General features: G+C 40.4%; 1 protein-coding gene across 1 annotated transcript in view; it reads left to right on the top strand.

Annotated features, from left to right (window-relative positions):
* Positions 1-3006, top strand: part of MSN (moesin) — a 71829-nt gene extending 68823 nt beyond the window's left edge. Inside the window, exons 12-13 of the mRNA XM_055338802.1 lie at positions 323-547; positions 1118-3006. Of these exons, the coding sequence (XP_055194777.1) occupies positions 323-547; positions 1118-1282 (390 nt within the window). The 3' untranslated portion in view covers positions 1283-3006. The remainder of the gene's footprint in view (positions 1-322; positions 548-1117) is intronic.
* The last annotated feature ends 17230 nt before the right edge of the window (positions 3007-20236 follow it).

Below are 20236 nucleotides of genomic sequence, written 5' to 3'. Positions count from 1 at the left end.
TATGTGAAAGGGTCCCACATGCATAGGTTTCGATTCCTTAGATTCCTCAGATTTGAGATCCTTACTCCTTCTATCCTTCCTTGACAGCAGGTTAGCATGGGAGAAGAAGCCTGAGGCTTTCTCACATACTTCCCAGAATTCTCTAGTGCACCAGGGAAGTTGGTAAATTGCTCCTATTGTACAGATGCAAAAATTAAAGGCAGACAAAATGACTTGGTCTACCTGGTGCCTGCCTCCTGCTGGGCCATTCTATGCACATGTAGGATGCTATAAGTTAGCCTGATCTGACTGCTGGTTCTTTTTGCCCTCTGTTACTGGACAGGCTCAGATGGTACAAGAAGACTTGGAGAAGACCCGTGCTGAGCTGAAGACTGCTATGAGTACACCTCATGTAGCTGAGCCGGCTGAGAATGAGCAAGATGAGCAGGATGAGAATGGAGCAGAGGCCAGTGCTGACCTGCGGGCTGATGCCATGGCCAAGGACCGCAGTGAGGAGGAACGTACCACTGAGGCAGAGAAGAATGAACGTGTGCAGAAGCACCTGAAGGTATCCCAGCAGGGGCAAAGGTTCAAAGATACCATGCACATTCCCTAGGTCATCATGGGGGTTAGGTTAGCCTGTCTCAATGGAGTATGGGAGTTGGAGCCTTTTTCTAACAAGAGTTTTAAGGATAGACATCCATCACTTATTCATCAGACCTTGGGCTACCTCTTACTTTTGTTTTTTTGCCCCATGCTCCATTTACCTCTTGTACTCAGAAAATACCCTGACCCAATTTCTAGCTGAATCTTTGATACATTTTTCTACTCTCAGAGAATACTTACCACCAATCAATTGGTCCCCTAAGTTTGTGGAGATTTTGTTTTATTCTTTTCCCTCACTGCAGTCCCAACAGAGCTAAAAATGGCCCTCAAAATGTGTGTGTTTTTGTGTAGAAAGAGAGGAGTGAAGGAGTGTGTGTGTGTGTGTGTGTGTGTGTGTGTGTGTACAGAGGGAGGGGGAGAGAGAGAGAGAGAGAGAGAGAGAGAGAGAGAGAGAGAGATTGAATCTGGTTAAATAGGGGGAGGGAAAGCAAGAGCAAGCCATTAACACCTCATATCCCTTACACTCTCACAGGCCCTTACTTCAGAACTGGCCAATGCCCGTGATGAGTCCAAGAAGACTGCCAATGATATGATCCATGCTGAGAACATGCGACTTGGCCGAGACAAATACAAGACCCTGCGTCAGATCCGGCAGGGCAATACCAAGCAGCGTATTGATGAGTTTGAGTCCATGTAATGCTCACCCAGCCTCTAGGGACTCCCCTCCCTTCTCCCTTGCCCCCACACTCCTGTACTCTTGCTAGCTCACACTGTGCTGAAGCCACTAACTAGAGCAGCCCTGGAGTCATGCCAAACATTCAGTGCCACTATGGGACCAAACCTAGCCCCTCAGCCCTCACTTACTTCCTTGGGCAAATAAATGGCCCACTATGGTGCCAATTGGGCCCTCTCTTCCCTCTCTGTCACATTTTAATCTAGCTTACTTAGACGAGACCACTTCCCTTGCTCAGAGGCACTTCCCACTTGATTGGGGAAATACCCCCACATTTACTGTTCTCTAGAACCGAAGCATGGTGTAGATTGAAAACTAGCCCTCATCCCTGCCTTTTAACTGCCTTTCTTTTCAGGGTCCTGTGATTTGCACAATTGGAATAGCACAAGGTTTAGGGAAGGAGGCAGGGCCCTAGGTATATACTCTAGGATGTCAATTGACCTAGGATTAGACCTTCCAATGTCCATTTCTTCTAGAGTTATGTAGGCTTTATAATGATTGGAAGCTAAAGAGATGTTCAGTCATTCTTCCCTATACCTCCCAGTTTGGACCTGTTACAAACTCAATTCTTAGAAGTCTTGTCCCTGAGTTCAGGAATTCAGTTTCTCCTCACAGTGAGATGGGAGGAGACAGTACCTTCAAGAGACTTCAGCAACATCTTAGAAACTTATTGGCCATTCTATTCAGGCAAGACTGGTTAGAAGATGCTCCCCCATGCCTTATGGGAACCTAGGCTTGTTTCAAGTGAACTCTATGAGCAAAGGTATCCCTTACTATTACTCCGGGTTCTTCCCTTCTTGGGATCTGCCCCTCTGCATTCTAGTTCCCAATTACCTCCAGCTAGAATGGTGGGGATGGTTACCCAAAAACCTAGCCAGCCCTATCCAGGAGTCTTGCCAAAGAGGGGAAATGTTCACACTGGGCTTCAGAGAGCTATTGGAGACTTTAACCTGATCCCTTCTACACTCTAACCTCTTTCTCTCAACACAGGAGTAACCTCCTCCTTTCTATTTCATGTGTGCTCTTTTATTCTCTACCAGAATTATATATTCTAGTGGCATCTAATTCAATAATGATTTCTGTGTTTCTTGCTAATGTACTCTTAGTTTTGAGGCAGGATCATTTTGGCCTCATTTCCTTACCACCCCATACCTGGGAAGCATATACTATATTTTAAAAGAATATTTTGCCAGAAACATTATTGTAATAAACTTTCAGTGTTAGTGATGTCACCTGTCACCATAGGTCATATAGTCCATTCTTAAAGTACTTAGTATTTGGTTTTGTTGTTCTTTTTATTTTCTCTTCTCCCCAGAGTTCAGTCCCTAAAGTTCATACTGTCCCTCCATGCAGTGCCCCTAGCCCAGAGCCCTTGACTTTGATTCCTCCCTGACCCCATCCCGCCTGACCTTCGGGAGTCTTATGTGCATTGCTGTGAATTATATTGATGCTATCTTGGTGATATGCCCTATACTGGCTAAATTCAAACCTCGAATTGTGGGGCAATCTAGCTGCCTTAAGGACAATAACACATCCACAGGGAGGCTGGGGATAAAGGTTAGATTTTGTATTCAGGTTTTTTTTTTTTGTGTGTGTGTGTGTGTATCTTTGGGGTTTAAAAAATTGTTTTTGGAGAGGTTTATGCTCAACCCATGTTCTATTTCAGTGCCAATAAAATTTAGAAAGACTTCTCTGTAACTTGATTTTTTTGTGTGTGTGTGTGGTATCAGCGGGTGGCTATAATATACTTCACTGTAATGTCCATTCTGTAGACCACCTTCCAATCCTTGGTCTCATTTCATCCTCATTTCAGCCCTATGGAGAATGCATATAACTATCCTCATTTTAAGAAGGGGCAATGGACTTGAAAAAGAAGAATAACTACCCGAGGGCACAGAACTGTCTTAATCACTTATGCCCTTTCCACAGCTCCAGGCCAACTGTTCTAGTATAGGTGGGCCTTGCATTGACCATGTGATGCTCTGTGGCTCGCTTGCACTTGGGACTTTAGAGTTGTTTGTGAGGGATGGTTTGTATCTCTAGACTCCTCCTGGGATAGTTAGGCTCTGTCCTGTCTTCTTGTCGGGAAGTCCTCCAGGCTTGCCAACTTCCTACTACTGTTACTTATTGCAGTACCAATGAAGGTCAGAATGAAAGATTACCTTAAGCCCTGTTGTAAAAGGGGAGTGGAGTGTGAAGTGAGGATGGAGTGTGTGTGTGTGTGTGTGTGTGTGTGTGTGAGTGAGTGAGAGAGAGAGAGAGAGATTGTGTGTGTGTATATATATATATATATATGTATATATATATATATGTAAAAAAGAAGCTGTTGGGAAGTTCCTTATGGCTTACAAAACACATCAGTTTTGAAACCTAAATGGGGTTATGCCAGTTTTACAGATGAGGAAACTGAGACCCGGATAATTACTAGGCTGTCTTGAACCTGGCACATTATCTTACTTACTTGGTGAATCAACACTTGCAGGAAAAAGCAAACTATGTATTCTGTGAGCTTTAAATCCTTCGCAACAAACCTTTGAGCCAGAACACCTGAACTTGTCTGCACAGTGGAATTTTATTTGAGTTTTTATAATAAAGTTTTCTTATTTTTAAAGATTTTATTTACATATTCATGAGAAACACACACACACACACACAGAGAGAGAGAGAGAGAGAGAGAGAGAGAGAGAGGCAGAGACACAGGCAGAGGGAGAAGCAGGCTCCATGCAGGGAGTTCGACATGGAACTTGATCCCGGGATCACACCCTGAGCCAAAGGCAGATGCTCAACCGCTGAGCCACCCAGATATCCCTGCACATTGGAATATTAAAGATTGAAAAGCCTAGACCACATGCTCAGATCAAATTGCAATCTGTAGTAGTGGGATATAGGCATCAGTATATTTGATGATTTCAATGTGTAGACAGACTTGGGAACCACTACTCTGAAGACATACTATTTTTTAACACTTTTTAAAATTTTTTAAATTTTATTTTGACTGCAGTATAGTTAACATATAGTGTTATATTAGTTTCAGGTATACAATACAATGATTCAACAACTGCATACATCTCCCAGTGCTCATTCCCCATTTCACCCATCTCCCCCATCCACCTCCTCTCTGGTAACCATCAATATATTCTCTATAGCTAAGAGTCTGTTTCTTGGTTGGCCCCTCTCTCCTTTTTTTCTTTTGCTTATTTTATTAAATTCCATGCGAGTGAAATCACATGGCATTTGTCTTTCTCTGACTGACCTACTTAGCATTATATTCCCTAGCTCTATCCATGTCATTGCAAATGGCAAGATTCCATTTTTTGTTCTGGCTGAATAATATTCCTCTCTCTCTCTCTCTGTGTGTGTGTGTGTGTGTGTGTGTGTGTATCACATCACTTCTTTATCCATTCATCTGTCGATGGACACTTGGGCTACTTCCATAATTTGACTATTGCAAATAATGCTGCTATAAGCATAGGGGTGCAAGTATCCCTTTGTATCAGTGTCCTTGCATTTTTGGGGGGATAGATACCCAGTAGTGCTGTTGCTGGATCATAGGGTGGTTCTATTTTTAACTTTTGAGGAACCTCTATAATGTTTTCCACAGTGGCTTCACCAGTTCACATTCTCACCAACAGTGCAAGAGGATTCCATCTTCTCTACATCTTTGCCAATATTTGTTGTTTCTTGAGTTTTTTATTTTAGCGATTCTGACAAATATGAGGTGATATCTCATTGTAGTTTTGATTTCCATTTCCCTCATGATGAATGATGTTAAGCATCATTTCATATGTCTGTTGGTGATCTGGTTATCTTCTTTGGAGAAATGTCTGTTCATTTCTTGTGCCCAATTTTTTAATTGGATTATTTGTTTTTTGGGTATTGATTTATATAAGTCCTTTATATATTTTGGCTACTAATCCTTTATCAGATATGTCATTTGCAAATATCTTCTCCCATACAGTAGGTTGCCTTTAGTTTTGTGGATTGTTTCCTTCACTGTGCAGAAGCTTTTTATTTTGATATAGCTCCAAGAGTTAATTTTTGCTTTTATTTCCCTAACCTCAGAAGACATATCTAGAAAAAAATTGTTATGGCCAGTGTCAGAGACATTACTGCCTGTCCTTTCTTCTGGAATGTTTATGGTTTCAGTTCTCAGATTTAGGTCTTTAGTCCACTGTGAATTTATTTTTGTGTATGGTGTAAGAAAGTGGTCCAGTTTCATTCTTTTGCATGTAGCTGACAAGTTTTCCCAGCAACATTTCTTGAAGAGACTGTCTTTTGCCCACTGGATATTCTTTTCTGCTTTCTCAAAGATTGATTGGCCATATAGTTGTGGGTTCTTTTCTGGGTTTTCTTTCCGGTTCCATTGATATATGTGTCTATGTTTGTGCCAATACCATACTATTTTGATCACTACAGCTGTGTAATATATCTTGAAATCTGGAATTATGATACATCCAGCTTTGCTTTTCTTCTTACAAATTGCTTTTGCAACCCAGGATCTTTTGTGGTTCCATACATATGTTAGGATTGTTTGTACTAATTCTGTGAAAAATGCTATTAGTATTTTGATAGGGATTGCATTACATGTATAGATCACTTTGGGTAGTATGGACATTTTAACAATACTTATACTTCCAATCCATGAGCATGGGATGTTTTTCATTTCTTTATGTCATCTTCAATTTCTTTCATCAGTGTTTTATAGTTTCCAGAGTACAGTTCTTTCACCTCTTTGGTTAGGTTTATTCCTAGGTGTCTTATTTATTTGGTGCGATTGTAAATGGAATTGTTCTCTTAATTTCTGTTTTTGCTGCCTCATTATTAGTATATAGAAATGCAGCAGATTTCTGCACATTGGGGGATCCCTGGGTGGCTCAGCAGTTTAGCGGTTTAACGCCCGCCTTTGGCCCAGGGCGAGATCCTGGAGTCCCGGAATAGAGTCCCACGTTGGGCTCCCTGCATGGAGCCTGCTTCTCCCTCTGCCTGTGTCTCTGCCTCTCTCTCTCTCTCTCTGTCTGTGTGTGTGTGTGTCTCTCATGAATAAATTAATAAAAATCTCTTTAAAAAAGATTTCTGCACATTGATTTTGTGTGCTGTGACTTTACTGAGTGTGTTTATCAGTACTAGCATTTTTTTGGTGGAGTCTTTTGGGTTTTCTACATAGTGTTGTGTCATCTGAAAATAGTGATTTTTACTTTGTCCTTAGTGGTTTGGATGCCTTTTATTTCTTTTTTGTTGTCTAATTGTTGTGGTTAAGACTTCCAGTACTGTGTTACCTAAAGGTGGTGAGAAAGGACATCCTTGTTTTATTCCTGACCTTAGGGTGAAAGCTCTCAGGTTCTCCCCATTGAGTATGATTTAGCTGTGGGTTCTTTAATATAACAATCTTTATTATATTGAGGTATATTCCCTTTAAACCTACTTTGTTGAGAGTTTTTATCATGAATGGATGTTGTACTTTGTCAAATGCTTTTACTGTATCTATTCAAAAAATCATATGGTTTTTATCCTTTCTCTTATTTATGTGTTGTATAATGTCGATTGATTAATGAATATTGAACCACCCTTACATAGCAGGAAGAAGTCCCACTTGATCATGGTGATTGATTTTTTTGTGTGTGTGTGACTGATTTTTAAATGTATTGTTGAATTTGGTTTGGTAGTATTCTGCAAAATATACACTAGACAATTCCAAAGAGGTCAGAAACTAGAGAATAAAAGAAAAAAGACAAAGGAAAAGGGAGAAAGAGAGAGAGAGAGGGACAGAGAGAGAAGAGAGAAATTTTAAATGGGGGGGGCAAAATGGGGGAGTGAAAAGAATATAATCTCACAGAATGTACAAAGCAAGGTGATCCACTTGTTCCTGAGGATATTTTGGTCTCTGTTAAAAGGTTCTAAATTCCAAAATTATAAATAAAGCAAACATATATACAAAAATAAAATTGAATACACTGATAGGAAGCCAAAACTGAAGACTATATCTATAACATGTAATTGTAACATATGAAAGTTTAAAAAGACTTAGACACTTGACGGATGAGCACTGGGTGTTATTCTGTATGTTGACAAATTGAACACCAATAAAAAATAAATTTATTTTAAAAAATAAATAAATAAAAAAAACTTAGAAACAAAGAGTTAATAAAATAAGATACTAGTCGAAATGAGAAGAAAGAAAACTTTGAAATTTTTAAACTGAAAGATAAACCATTAAAATAAAACCCCTTCAAGTACTATATACTATTTTCCCCTAACCCTGGATTTTTCCAGTCCTGTTTGGTCAGCAAATTTGTTGTTCACCTATTCTTCCGGCTAGTCTTCTGGGGGAGAGGCCTGTTGCACTGATTCTCATGTGTCTGTTCCTGGGTGGAGGTGCCAGCTCAATGTAAGCTGTTTGCTGTGTGAGGCTTTTGTTCCCTGGAGGCTTTCCCTGCTTCTTTAGAGGGTGAGCATAAAAATGGCTGCACCCCAATCTCCAGCCCCGGAACTGAGAGATCCTGGTGTGTGCCAAACTCTGTGGTGCCCAACCACTCAAATCCTCCCCAGGGACAGGCAGAGACACAGATTTGTGCGATCTGTAGGGCTAAGGCAGATAAAGCCTTTGCCCACTCCTTCATGCATCCACTCTACCCCTCCCAGAGGAAGTGGAGGGTCACTCCATTTCTGTGCATTACAGAGCCCTGGCATGGAGAGTGTTTACACAGTCAAGTGCACACCTACTCCATCTCTCCCAGAGGAAGGTGGAGGATTGCTTTATTCCAGTCCTTTTCAGGGACCCCACACAATGAGCAGTCACCTGATTTGGATGTAGTTTGCCCTTTATGGCAAAACAAGCTGAGCCTCCTTCTGGGCTCACTGACCTAAACCCATTTCCCTGCTCCAATTCTTGGGAACTCTTCTGGCTCAGGCATCCCTGTTCTTTCTGTGCCTCCAGGAATATTGACATCCCACTGCCCCACCTGCAATTCTGTCCCACTTCACTGCTGAGTACCTTTCAGGTAGGGAATTGTCTCACAGGAGCAGCTTTCTATAGGTTCCAATTTTGAGCTTCAGAGTTCTATCACTTTCCTGGAGCCAATTTACAAAGGTTCCCTCCCCTTGCTGTTTATTTTCTGATATATCCCCTAGGTTTCTCTTCTCTGTGCTCCTACCTTGAGAAAAATGGTCCCTTTTGCATTTATAGAGTTGCAGGCATTCTTTCCATACATCTCAGTTTGAATTGATAGTGTTCTTGGATGGTTTGATAGTTATCTAGCTAAATTAAGGGGACCAGATGAAAGGAGGACCCCTACACTTTGCTACCTTGCCCTTTGCTAGTTACCCTTTAAACCACTATTTTTCCACTGTGGTTCAGTGCAAGTAAGTCTGCACAGGCCTCTCAGAGATCTCTCTCCCTATGTACTGCAGGTAAGTGCACTGTGGTGAAGTTCCTGTCATTACCATGTCTCCATCTCACCTACTCTTCTCTTTGTGGTCCCTCTATCATTTGTTCTTCAGAAGCTGTCCAATCAGCCTTCAGTTCTTCATGAGGAATTGATATAAATGTATATTGATTGTGTCCATGGGAAGAGGTGAGTTCAGGATCTTTTTATGCCACCATCTTGTACTCTATCTTTCCTTTTTATAACTCTTCTTTTCTTTTTTGCTCCTCTGTCTGTGTGGGTTCCATTGCTTTGTCTTTCAGCTTCCTGATCTGTTCTGCTTCATCCAATCTGCTGTTGAATCCCTCTAGTGTATTTGTCTAGTGTCTGGTGTATTTAATTATTGTATTCTTCAGCTCTGTGACTTCTGTTTGATAATTGCTTATATTTTCTATCTCTTTGGTGAAGCTCTCATTGTGTCCATCTGTTCTTCTCTTAAGTTTGGAGTGCACTTCATGACCACTACCCTGAACTCTTTTAAATTACTTATTTCCATTTTATTAAGGTCTTTTTCTGACTTTTTTTCTCATTCTTTCAATTCAGACATATTCCTCTTTCTCATTTTGCCTATTTGTCTATATTTTTCCATGTATTAGGTGAAATAGCTACCTCTGTTAATCCTACATAAGTGATTTTGTGTAGGAGATGATCTGTGAGTCCCAAAGGTGCATTTTCCTCTGGCTGCTAGACTTAGCCACTCAAGGGGCATTCCTTGTGTTGGCTGCACACACCTACTGGCTGTGGTGGGGCTATGTCTATGGTGCAGGGGAATGAGGAGCACACTTAGTTGGCTGTGGCATGGCTGCAGTTTTGGGGCTATGGGATGCTTGCCTCACTAGCAGTAGTGTGACTGCAGCATGGTGGGGATGTGAGACACTCACTTGGTGACTGTGGCACAGCTGTGGCATGGGTGGAAGGCGCTTGCTCAGTGGCACTAGCATGTTAGAGTGAGATTGCCAAAATGGGGCTTGCCAGCTCCAGAATTGGCCAAGTAGAATGAGATCTCAAAAATGGCAACAACCAACACTTCTTTTTCTGGAGAGAGTCCAAACAGGTTCCTGCCCATGTTAAGATTAATAAGTGGGTCTTCACATACATACATGGTGCTTTTCAAACTACTGCTTTTGTGCTGGGGTCTGGGATGAGTGAGCCTGCATGTAAACACTAAGAGCAGGTTCTTCATTCCCTACAGTACTATGGTTCTCCTGGACATATTTCTATTGGTTTTCAGAGGCAAATATTTTTTGGGATTGTCTTTCTAGTGCAGAATCCAAGAGTGGTGGTACCTGATGTGGGGGACAAACTCCTTGCTCCTCAGGGAGAAGGTCCATGCTTTTAAGATTGCTCCCAATTATAGGTTGCCACACTTCAGATGGGGTTTTTGGCAAGAGTGTGTCTCTGCCCCTCCTACCTGTCTTGATGCAGCCTTTTAATCTATTGTTGTGGAAGTGATGTTTATCTAGTTTCCAGGAATTTTTTAGAGGAAATTTTTTTCATACCCATAGATTTTTTTTTGTTCTTGGGAGGAGGTGAATTAAAGATCTTCCTATATTACCATCTTGTATCCGTTTATCCATAGGGTTTTGAGGCTACTAAGCTCTGCTATAGGTTTTATGATACCAGTCTAGTAATGTACATTGTAGACTTAGAGTTCTGTAGCCACCCTCAGCATTTTCACTCTGGGACATTCCCCTCCTTGGCTGGGATACTGCCTTTCATCACGAAGTCCTACTTTGAGGTAATGAAACTGTGACAGAATTAAGACTAGGATCCAGGTCTTTCCTTCAGAGGCTTCTTATGAGTTGAGAGACAAACTTTGTTATTAGCCTGTTTCTCTTTAACTTGGATATTTATAATGAATGCAGAGATGCCCATCTACAACTCCAATTTTTTGCAATGATTTCCAGTCCAACACTGTGCCTGGAACAATGCTCAGCTAAGTCTACAAAATAATACCAAGCTGCATTTGGGACAGGGCAGCAAGGTAATAGGGTATGTGTTCATGGTAGATGAAGGCAGGTCCTGGACCCTCTTCCACATGGCTTGATCTTTTGGGAACAGTTGGGGAAATGAAAGTGTGTTTGTTGTTTGGTTTAGAAAGTGATCCTTAGAACGATGGAAAAGAGTATCATTGAAGGTGCGTGCAGCTGAGGAAATGTCAATAGATACACTTTAAGGGTGTGCAGATAGGCATAGAGACCAACAAATTATCTCCTTAATAGGGCATTATGGAATCTGAGGAAGGGAGGCACTTTTGAAGATTTCACATGGTGAAAATAAGACCTTTATTTTAAAGCTTAAAATATAAACAGAGCAGAGACTTTTGTGTTTTGTTCACTGCCATATCCCCATCATCTAGAACAATATCTGACACATACTAGGTGCTCAATAAACATTTGTTGAATAAATGAATGAATTTTAAATGTGGAAACTGAAGGACAGATTTACCCAAAATCAGACAGTGAAAGAACTGGTAAGCTGGTGATTATGAGGCATTCGCTGTACTAACCTACAGGTCCCTTCAAGTCCCCTTTGATAACCTGACACAATTGTCCCACCCCCATTTTTAAGAAAAAATCTATTTGGTTTTTTTTGTTGTTGTTTTTGTTTGATATAAAGATGATCATGCTTATTTTGAAAAATATTTTTTAAAAAGAAACTAAAGTGCCAATGTTGCTGAATTCCCTTTTAGTAGTTTCTTTTCTATATATATGTGTGTGTTGTAAGTCAATCTTATCTTTCACTATTCCAAAAAATCCCATGCTCCAATCAAACTGCAACACTAGTTTCTCTAATGTGCTTGGTATTTTCCCATTTCTGCTCTTTTGTCCATGAGATTCCTTCAATTTGGTGCACTTCCACCTGTGTTTATCCTATCTTCAAGATTTTTATTAAATGCCAAATTTTTATGACACTTGATTTTTATGATATTAATTACATTTTACTTCTTACTCTGTAATGAACCCTTTCACCTCATTCCCTACCTTACCAGGCATGGGAAATTTAAAGATTTTTTAAAAGATTTTATGTATTTTTCATGAGAGACACAGAGAGAAAGAGGCAGAGACATAGGCAGAGTGAGAAGCAGGCTTCTCACAGAGAGCCTGATGTGGGACTCTATTCCAGGACCCCAGAATCATACCCTGAGCCGAAGGGATACTCAACCTCTGAGCCACCCAGGCGTCCCACAATTTAAAGATTAGTCTCACACCTGACTCCATTTTTTCTCCCACAACAGCATAGGTTATCACTGTACCTGGCATATATTAAGTGATCTGAAAAGGCTAGATTGGCTCAGTAATAGTTTTAAAAAATTGTCAGGCACAGGGGCACCTGCATGGCTCAGTCACTTGAGCATCCAACTCTTTTTTTCAACTCATGTCATGATCTCAGGCTGGTGGGATCATGCCCTGCATTGGGCTCCACACTGGGGATGAAGCCTGATGGGATTCTCTCTCATCCCCTAAAAAATTATCAGGCACATATTATGTACCAGGTACTGTTTTAAGCACTTTACATGCACTAACTCATTAATTTCTTACAATAATATAGTGTGGTGAGCAGTATTATTAGTTCTGTTTTTTTAGATGAGAAAACAAAATGAGAGAGGTCAAGCAATTCTTCCAAGGTCAGAGTCATATGGTGGGAGTCATACCAAGTTATTTGATATTAAGATCTATACTTTTAACTGTTATGCTCTGCTGCCCCTGAAACAATTGTCAAATTAGGATATAGCTATATTGATCAATCAGTTGATATAGATAGAGGTACAGATACATATAGATGCAAATATATAAATTCTTATGGGATGGAAGCAAGGAAAAGGGTCAGATGCTAATGGATACACGAAGTGGCAGAATAAACACAAAACATCATGCAAGAAGTTTTACTTATAGATTAGGAGAAGGGAAAATAAACTTAAAATAACATGGCTACATCAAAGGAAACAAAATTTGTATTAATATTTAGTACACAGCCTAAATTTTCAGAGATATTTTGACTTGTACGTAGATGTTTTGGGTTGCATCTTCAGGAGTCCCCTGGAAGGACAGAATATTTCCCTCAGCCTTTTGGAGTATTTGAGAAAGACTGTGTAGGAGGGCCATAGCAAGAGGGATGGTGGATGTTAATGGCAAAGGGTGTGGGCAAAGTAATGGTGGGGATCACAGTGGATTGGAATGCTGGTAATTAAGGTGACACCTCAGGTAGAAGCAATGTCCTAATAGTGGTGATGATGCCAGCAGTCATTATGATGGTAACAAGTGAAATGAAAACAGTGAAGATGAACAGCACTGATCAGAGTAGTTATGACAATTACTTGTGTTCCAGCTTTTTGTCAAACTCTGGATCAGCTCCAGAATCAAATTGAATTAGGTATGGTTATTTGCTCTTCCCTATTCAAATTATGGGACACCATTTAGGAAGTCTTAGCCATTTTGCAATCTCCTGCCATTTCTCCTGAAACATTGCTCATGACTTCATGAAATTCCCTCTATCTGGACTGCCTTCCCCCTTTACATCCCATCATTTAACCTTATCTCTATGTGAAGCTCTTTTCAAGACTCAGTTTTATTTTTTATTATTTTTTATTTTAAGGTTTTATTTATTTATTCATGAGAGACACACAGAGAAGGCAGAAACATAGGCAGAGGGAGAAGCAGGCTTCCTGCAGGAACCCGATGCAGGACTCAATCCCAGAACTCCAGGATCACCCCCTGAGTCGAAGGGCACCCAGGAGTCCCAAGATTCAGTTTTAGAATCTGCTTCCACAGTCCCTCCCAGCCAGGTGGACTCAAGTACTTCTGCCTTTGTGCTACCATAAAACCCTCTATTTGATACTTTGATTAAGTGTCATCTTCTACTTTAGACTTTCAATTATTACTGCAATTTGCCTTCTATCAGCCTTGGGATGTGGAAGAGAATGTCGGTTTATCAATAGATTACTCTTCCCACTGTAAGATTGCAATTTGGTCCCAAATTATTGAACAAACAGGTAGTTACACTGAAGACTCAGAATCCTATGGGATGGCTTAGAGGTTGATAGGTAGGTTAATAGATTTGGAGATTGTAGAAATGACTTCAGCCCGAGTTTATAGCAGTCATGCATACCAAGGGATGGTCATTCATTCATTTAACATGTATTTATTGAGCTTTCAGTAATCCTAAGGAGGTGCTGACTGGCTCATAAAAATACAGAATGAGATAATCTACTCCTCCCTAACACCTGCCTATGTAAATGTCCATACACTAACTGAATGTATCAGTTGGTATCAAGGCATTAACTTTTTCTATATGGTACTAAACAGGTAGAATTTCAAGCTGCAGGGAAGCAGTTATCAGTTTAACACAAGGGAATACTTTCTAACAGTCAGAGCTGGTTATGATCAGGATAAACTGCCTCAAGAGGAAAACAGTTATTCATCACTGGAGGCAGGCAAACAGGAGCTGGGGCCTTAAAGTAAATATCCAAGGTTCATTTGAGCTCTGCTATTCTGTCCTTACAAAGAGCTTTGAGTCTCTCCTGCTTATACCCTCACAGCCCCTTTCAAATACCTATTGGCCCCAGATAGTCATCTGGCCCTAGGTTTTTCTTTTATTTATTGTTTTCTTATTATTTTATTTATAGTTTCTAATTTCTCTTTCTCTCCATTTCCGTCCTATTCTCCAATCTCAAATTATGGGTGAGAATGGGTGGGGAAATTTCCTTTATGTGACTGCATGGCAGAGTGGTCTAATTATCTCTACCATTTAGTATGGAGCTTTATGATTTTCAAAGCACTACCAAATATATGAATCTGTTCAAGAGAGACTTATTGAGCCCTCCTCTGTGTTGGGCACATGGCCTTGTGGCATCCTCACAATGTTGTCATATAGATTGAGGGAGCCCAAGGCCCAGCTGGGGACACTGGACTCAGATCACTTGGTTCATGAGCAGTGTTAGAGAGGATTGGGCCTGCATCTCCTGGATCTCTCCAGTCTCATCAGTTGGCTCCCAGGTCTATCCCTAAGGAAGATTCAATGCTTCTACCAAAGGGGATGGGGAAAAAAAGAGAGACACTTAGAGGAAAATGGTTCACAATCACCCACCAGTTGTTTTTCTGTCCCTAGAAAGAATTCTGTGACTCTTTTGCTCATACCTCCACCCCACCCAAATGCCTATTGGCTCCTGGGGAGTCACCTGACACTAGATCCTTCTTACCAGAGGTGGGATGGCTTCTACCAAAACAGAGAGCAGCCAGCCTGTGTAAGCTTCCAGTGGCCTGGACAAAGAGGGTGATTTTGGAGTCTTTTGTCCATGGGCACAGAGTTGGAAGTCAGGACAGTTCCAAGATAGCAAGTTGCAAGCCATCAAACCATTTACAGCATAAAAAAAATCTCCTAATACATGTAAGGGGCAGGGTCCTTACACTGGGGTTGGAAAAAAGGAACTGCCCACTGCCAGGGCTTTGCCCTAACTGTCCCCATCTCCTACCCCACTTCCTCTCAATCTCCATATGTTTCATGTTGAAATCACCTTAAAAGAAAGAAAAACAAAATTTAAAATAAAAATATTCAGAAAAGAACAAGTAGCTACATTTCAGGTGGTGATCCAACTAAGGGGGAAAAAGTTAGACATCTACTGATATCCATACCTTCATCCATCTGTTCCATCTACCCTTTGTAATTCTTAGGGGCAATATAAATGTGCGAAATTTCTTTTTTTTTAAATAAATTTATTTTTTATTGGTGTTCAATTTACCAACATACAGAATAACACCCAGTGCTCATCCCGTCAAGTGTCCCCCTCAGTGCCCATCACCCATTCCCCCCCAAAACCCTCTCTCCTCCCCTTCCACCACCCCTAATTCATTTCCCAGAGTTAGGAGTCTTTATGTTCTGTCTCCCTTTCTGATATTTCCCACACATTTCTTCTCAATTCCCTTATAATCCCTTTCACTATTGTTTATATTCCCCAAATGAATGAGAACATACACTGTTTGTCCTTCTCGGATTGACTTACTTCACTCAGCATAATACCCTCCAGTTGCATCCACGTTGAAACAAATGGTGGGTATTTGTCATTTCTAATGGCTGCGTAATATTCCATTGTATACATAAACCACAGTGCAATTGCTGGGTCATAGAGCAGGTTTATTTTTAACTTTTTGAGGAACATGCACACAGTTTTCCAGAGTGGTTGCAACATTTCACATTCGCACCAACAGTGCAAGAAGGTTCCCCTTTTTCCACATCCTCTCCAACATTTGTTGTTTCCTGCCTTGTTAATTATCCCCATTCTCACTGGTGTGAGGTGGCATCTAATTGTGGTTTTGATTTGTAGTTCCCTGATGGCAAGTGATGCGGACCATTTTCTCATGTGCTTCTAGGCCATGTCTATGTCTTCCTCTGTGAGATTTCTCTTCATGTCTTTTGCCCATTTCATGATTGGATTGTTTGTTTCTTTGGTGTTGAGTTTAATAAGTTCTTTATAGACCTTGGAAACTAGCCCTTTATCTGATACGTCATTTGCAAATATCTTCTCCCATTCTGTAGGTTGTCTTTTAGTTTTGTTGACTGTATCCTTTGCTGTGCAAAAGCTTCTTATCTTGATGAAGTCCCAATAGTTCATTTTTGCTTTTGTTTCTTTTGCCTTCGTGGATGTATCTTGCAAGAAGTTACTGTGGCCAAGTTCAAAAAGGGTGTTGCCTGTGTTCTCCTCTAGGATTTTGATAGAATCTTTTCTCACATTTAGATCTTTCATCCATTTTGAGTTTATCTTTGTGTATGGTGCAAGAGAGTGGTCTAGTTTCATTCTTCTGCATGGGGATGTCCAATTTTCCCAGCACCATTTATTGAAGAGACTGTCTTTCTTCCAATGGATAGTCTTTCCTCCTTTATTGAATATTAGTTGATCATGAAGTTCAGGGTCCACTTCTGGGTTCTCTATTCTGTTCCATTGATCTATGTGTCTGTTTTTGTGCCAGTACCACACTGTCTTGAGGACCACAGCTTTGTAGTACAACCTGAAATCTGGAATTGTGATGCCCCCAGATATGGTTTTCTTTTTTAAAATTCCCCTGGCTATTTGGGGTCTTTTCTGATTCTACACAAATCTTAAAATAATTTGTTCTAACTCTCTGAAGAAAGTCCATGGTATTTTGATAGGGATTGCATTAAACGTGTAAATTGCCCTGGGTAAAATTGACATTTTCACAATATTAATTCTGCCAATCCATGAGCATGGAATATTTTTCCATCTCTTTGTGTTCCTCAATTTCTTTCAGAAGTGTTCTATAGTTTTTAAGGTATAGATCCTTTACCTCTTTCGTTAGGTTTATTCCTAGGTATCTTATGCTTTTGGGTGCAATTGTAAATGGGATTGACTCCTTAATTTCCCTTCTTCAGTCTCATTGTTAGTGTATAGAAATGCCACTGAATTCTGGGCATTGATTTTGTATCCTGCCACGCTATCAAATTGCTGTATGAGTTCTAGCAATCTTGGGGTGGAGGCTTTTGGGTTTTCTATGTAGAGTATCATGTCATCGGCAAAGAGGGAGAATTTGACTTCTTTGCCAATTCGAATGCCTTTAATGTCTTTTTGTTGTCTGATTGCTGAGGCTAGGACTTCCAGTACTATGTTGAATAGCAGTGGTGAGAGTGGACATCCCTGTCTTGTTCCTGATCTTAGGGGAAAGGCTCCCAGTGCTTCCCCATTGAGAATGATATTTGCTGTGGGCTTCTCATAGATGGCTTTTAAGATGTCGAGGAATGTTCCCTCTATCCCTACACTCTGAAGAGTTTTGATCAGGAATGGATGCTGTCTTTTGTCAAATGCTTTCTCTGCATCTAAGGAGAGGATCATATGATTCTTGGTTTTTCTCTTGCTGATATGATGAATCACATTGATTGTTTTAGGAGTGTTGAACCAGCCTTGTGTCCCGGGGATAAATCCTACTTGGTCATGGTGAATAATTTTCTTAATGTATTGTTGGATCCTATTGGCTAGTATCTTGTTGAGAATTTTTGCATCCATGTTCATCAGGGATATTGGTCTCTAATTCTCCTTTTTGGTGGGGCCTTTGTCTGGTTTTGGAATTAAGGTGATGCTGGCCTCATAGAATGAATTTGGAAGTACTCCATCTCTTTCTATCTTTCCAAACAGCTTTAGTAGAATAGGTATGATTTCTTCTTTAAACGTTTGATAGAATTCCCCTGGGAAGCCATTTGGCCCTGGACTCTTGTGTCTTGGGAGGTGTTGGATGACTGCTTCAATTTCCTCCCTGGTTATTGGCCTGTTCAGGTTTTCTATTTCTTCCTGTTCCAGTTTTGGTAGTTTGTGGCTTTCAGGATGCGTCCATTTCTTCTAGATTGCCTAATTTATTGGCGTAGAGCTGTTCATAATATGTTTTTTAAATCATTTGTATTTCCTTGGTGTTGTTAGTGATCTCTCCTTTCTCATTCATGATTTTATTTATTTGAGTCTTCTCTCTCTTCTTTAGTAAGGCTGGCTAATGGTTTATCTATCTTATTAATTCTTTCAAAGAACTAAATCCTGGTTTTGTTGATCTGTTCCACAGTTCTTCTGGTCTCGATTTCATTGAGTTCTGCTCGAATCTTAATTAACTCTCTTCTTTGGCTGGGTGTATAATCTATCTGCTGTTTTTTCTCTAGCTCCTTTATGTGTAAGGTTACCTTTTGTATTTGAGTTCTTTCCAGTTTTTGAATGGATACTTGTATTGCGACGTATTTCCCCCTCAGGACTGCTTTTGCTGCATCCCAAAGATTTTGAACGGTTGTATCTTCATTCTCATTAGTTTCCATGAATCTTTTTAATTCTACCTTAATTTCCTGGTTGACCCTTCTATCTTTTAGCAGGATGGTCCTTAACCTCCACGTGTTTGAGGTCCTTCCAAACTTCTTGTTGTGATTGAGTTCTACTTTCAAGGCATTATGGTCTGAGAATATGCAGGGGATGATCCCCATCTTTTGGTATCAGTTCAGACCCGATTTGTGACCCAGTATGTGGTCTATTCTGGAGAAAGTTCCATGTGCACTTGAGAAGAATTTGTATTCAGTTGAGTTTGGATGTAAAGTTCTGTAGATATCTGTGAAATCTATCTGGTCCAGTGTATCATTTAAAGCTCTCGTTTCTTTGGAGATGTTGTGCTTAGAAGACCTATCGAGGGTAGAAAGAGCTAGATTGAAGTCACCAAGTATAAGTGTATTATTATCTAAGTATTTCTTCACTTTGGTTATTAATTGGTTTAAATATTTGGCAGCTCCTACATTCGGGGCATATATATTGAGGATTGTTAAGTCCTCTTGTTGGATAGATCCTTGAAGTATGATATAGTGTCCCTCTTCATCTCTCACTACAGTCTTCGGGATAAAGTTTAGTTTATCTGATATAAGGATGGCTACCCCTGCTTTCTTTTGAGGACCATTTGAATGGTAAATGGTTCTCCAACCTTTGATTTTCAGCCTCTGGGTGTCCTTCTGTCTAAAATGAGTCTCTTGTAGAAAGCAAATAGATGGGTCCTGCTTTTTTATCCAGTCTGAAACCCTGCGCCTTTTGATGGGGTCATTAAGCCCGCTCACGTTCAGAGTTACTATTGACAGATATGAGTTTAGTGTCATCATGATATCTATTCAGTCCTTGTTTTTGTGGATTGTTCCACTGGAGTTCTTAAAGGGGAATTTTAAGAGTCCCCCTTAAAATTTCTTGCAGAGCTGGTTTGAAGGTCACATATTCTTTTAGTTCCTGCCTGTCTTGGAAGCTATTTATGTCTCCTTCCATTTTGAATGAGAGCCTTGCTGGATAAAGTATTCTTGGTTGCATGTTCTTCTCATTTAGGACCCTGAATATATCCTGCCAGCCCTTTCTGGCCTGCCAGGTCTCTGTGGAGAGGTTACCCTAATATTCCTCCCCATAAAAGTCAGGGACTTCTTGTCTCTTGCTGCTTTAAGGATCTTCTCTTTATCTTTGGAATTTGCAAGCTTCACTATTAAATGTCGAGGTGTTGAATGGTTTTTGTTGATTTTGGGGGGGGGGATCTCTCTATTTCCTGGATCTGAATGCCTGTTTCCCTTCCCAGATTAGGAAAGTTTTCAGCTAGGATTTGTTCAAATACATATTCTGGCCCTCTGTCCCTTTCAGCGCCCTTGGGAACCCCAATTAAATGTATTTTTTTCTTCCTCAGGCTGTTGTTTATTTCCCTTAATCTATCTTCATGGTCTTTTAATTGTCTGTCTCTTTTTTCCTCAGTTTCCCTCTTTGCCATCAACTTGTCTTCTATGTCACTCACTCATTCTTCCACCTCGTTAACCCTCGTCGTTAGGACTTCTAGTTTGGATTGCATCTCCTTCAATTGATTTTTAATTTCTGCCTGATTGGATCTAAATTCTGCAGTCATGAAGTCTCTTGAGTCCTTTGTGCTTTTTTCTAGAGCCACCAGTAGCTGTATAATAGTGCTTCTGAATTGTCTTTCTGACATTGGATTGTAATCCAGATTTTGTA

This window comes from Nyctereutes procyonoides, unplaced genomic scaffold, assembly GCF_905146905.1.
Source record: "Nyctereutes procyonoides isolate TBG_1078 unplaced genomic scaffold, NYPRO_anot_genome, whole genome shotgun sequence".
In the NCBI taxonomy this organism is placed as follows: domain Eukaryota; kingdom Metazoa; phylum Chordata; class Mammalia; order Carnivora; family Canidae; genus Nyctereutes; species Nyctereutes procyonoides.
Note: the sequence above shows the minus strand (reverse complement) of the source record. Positions and strands in the feature narration are given on the sequence as shown.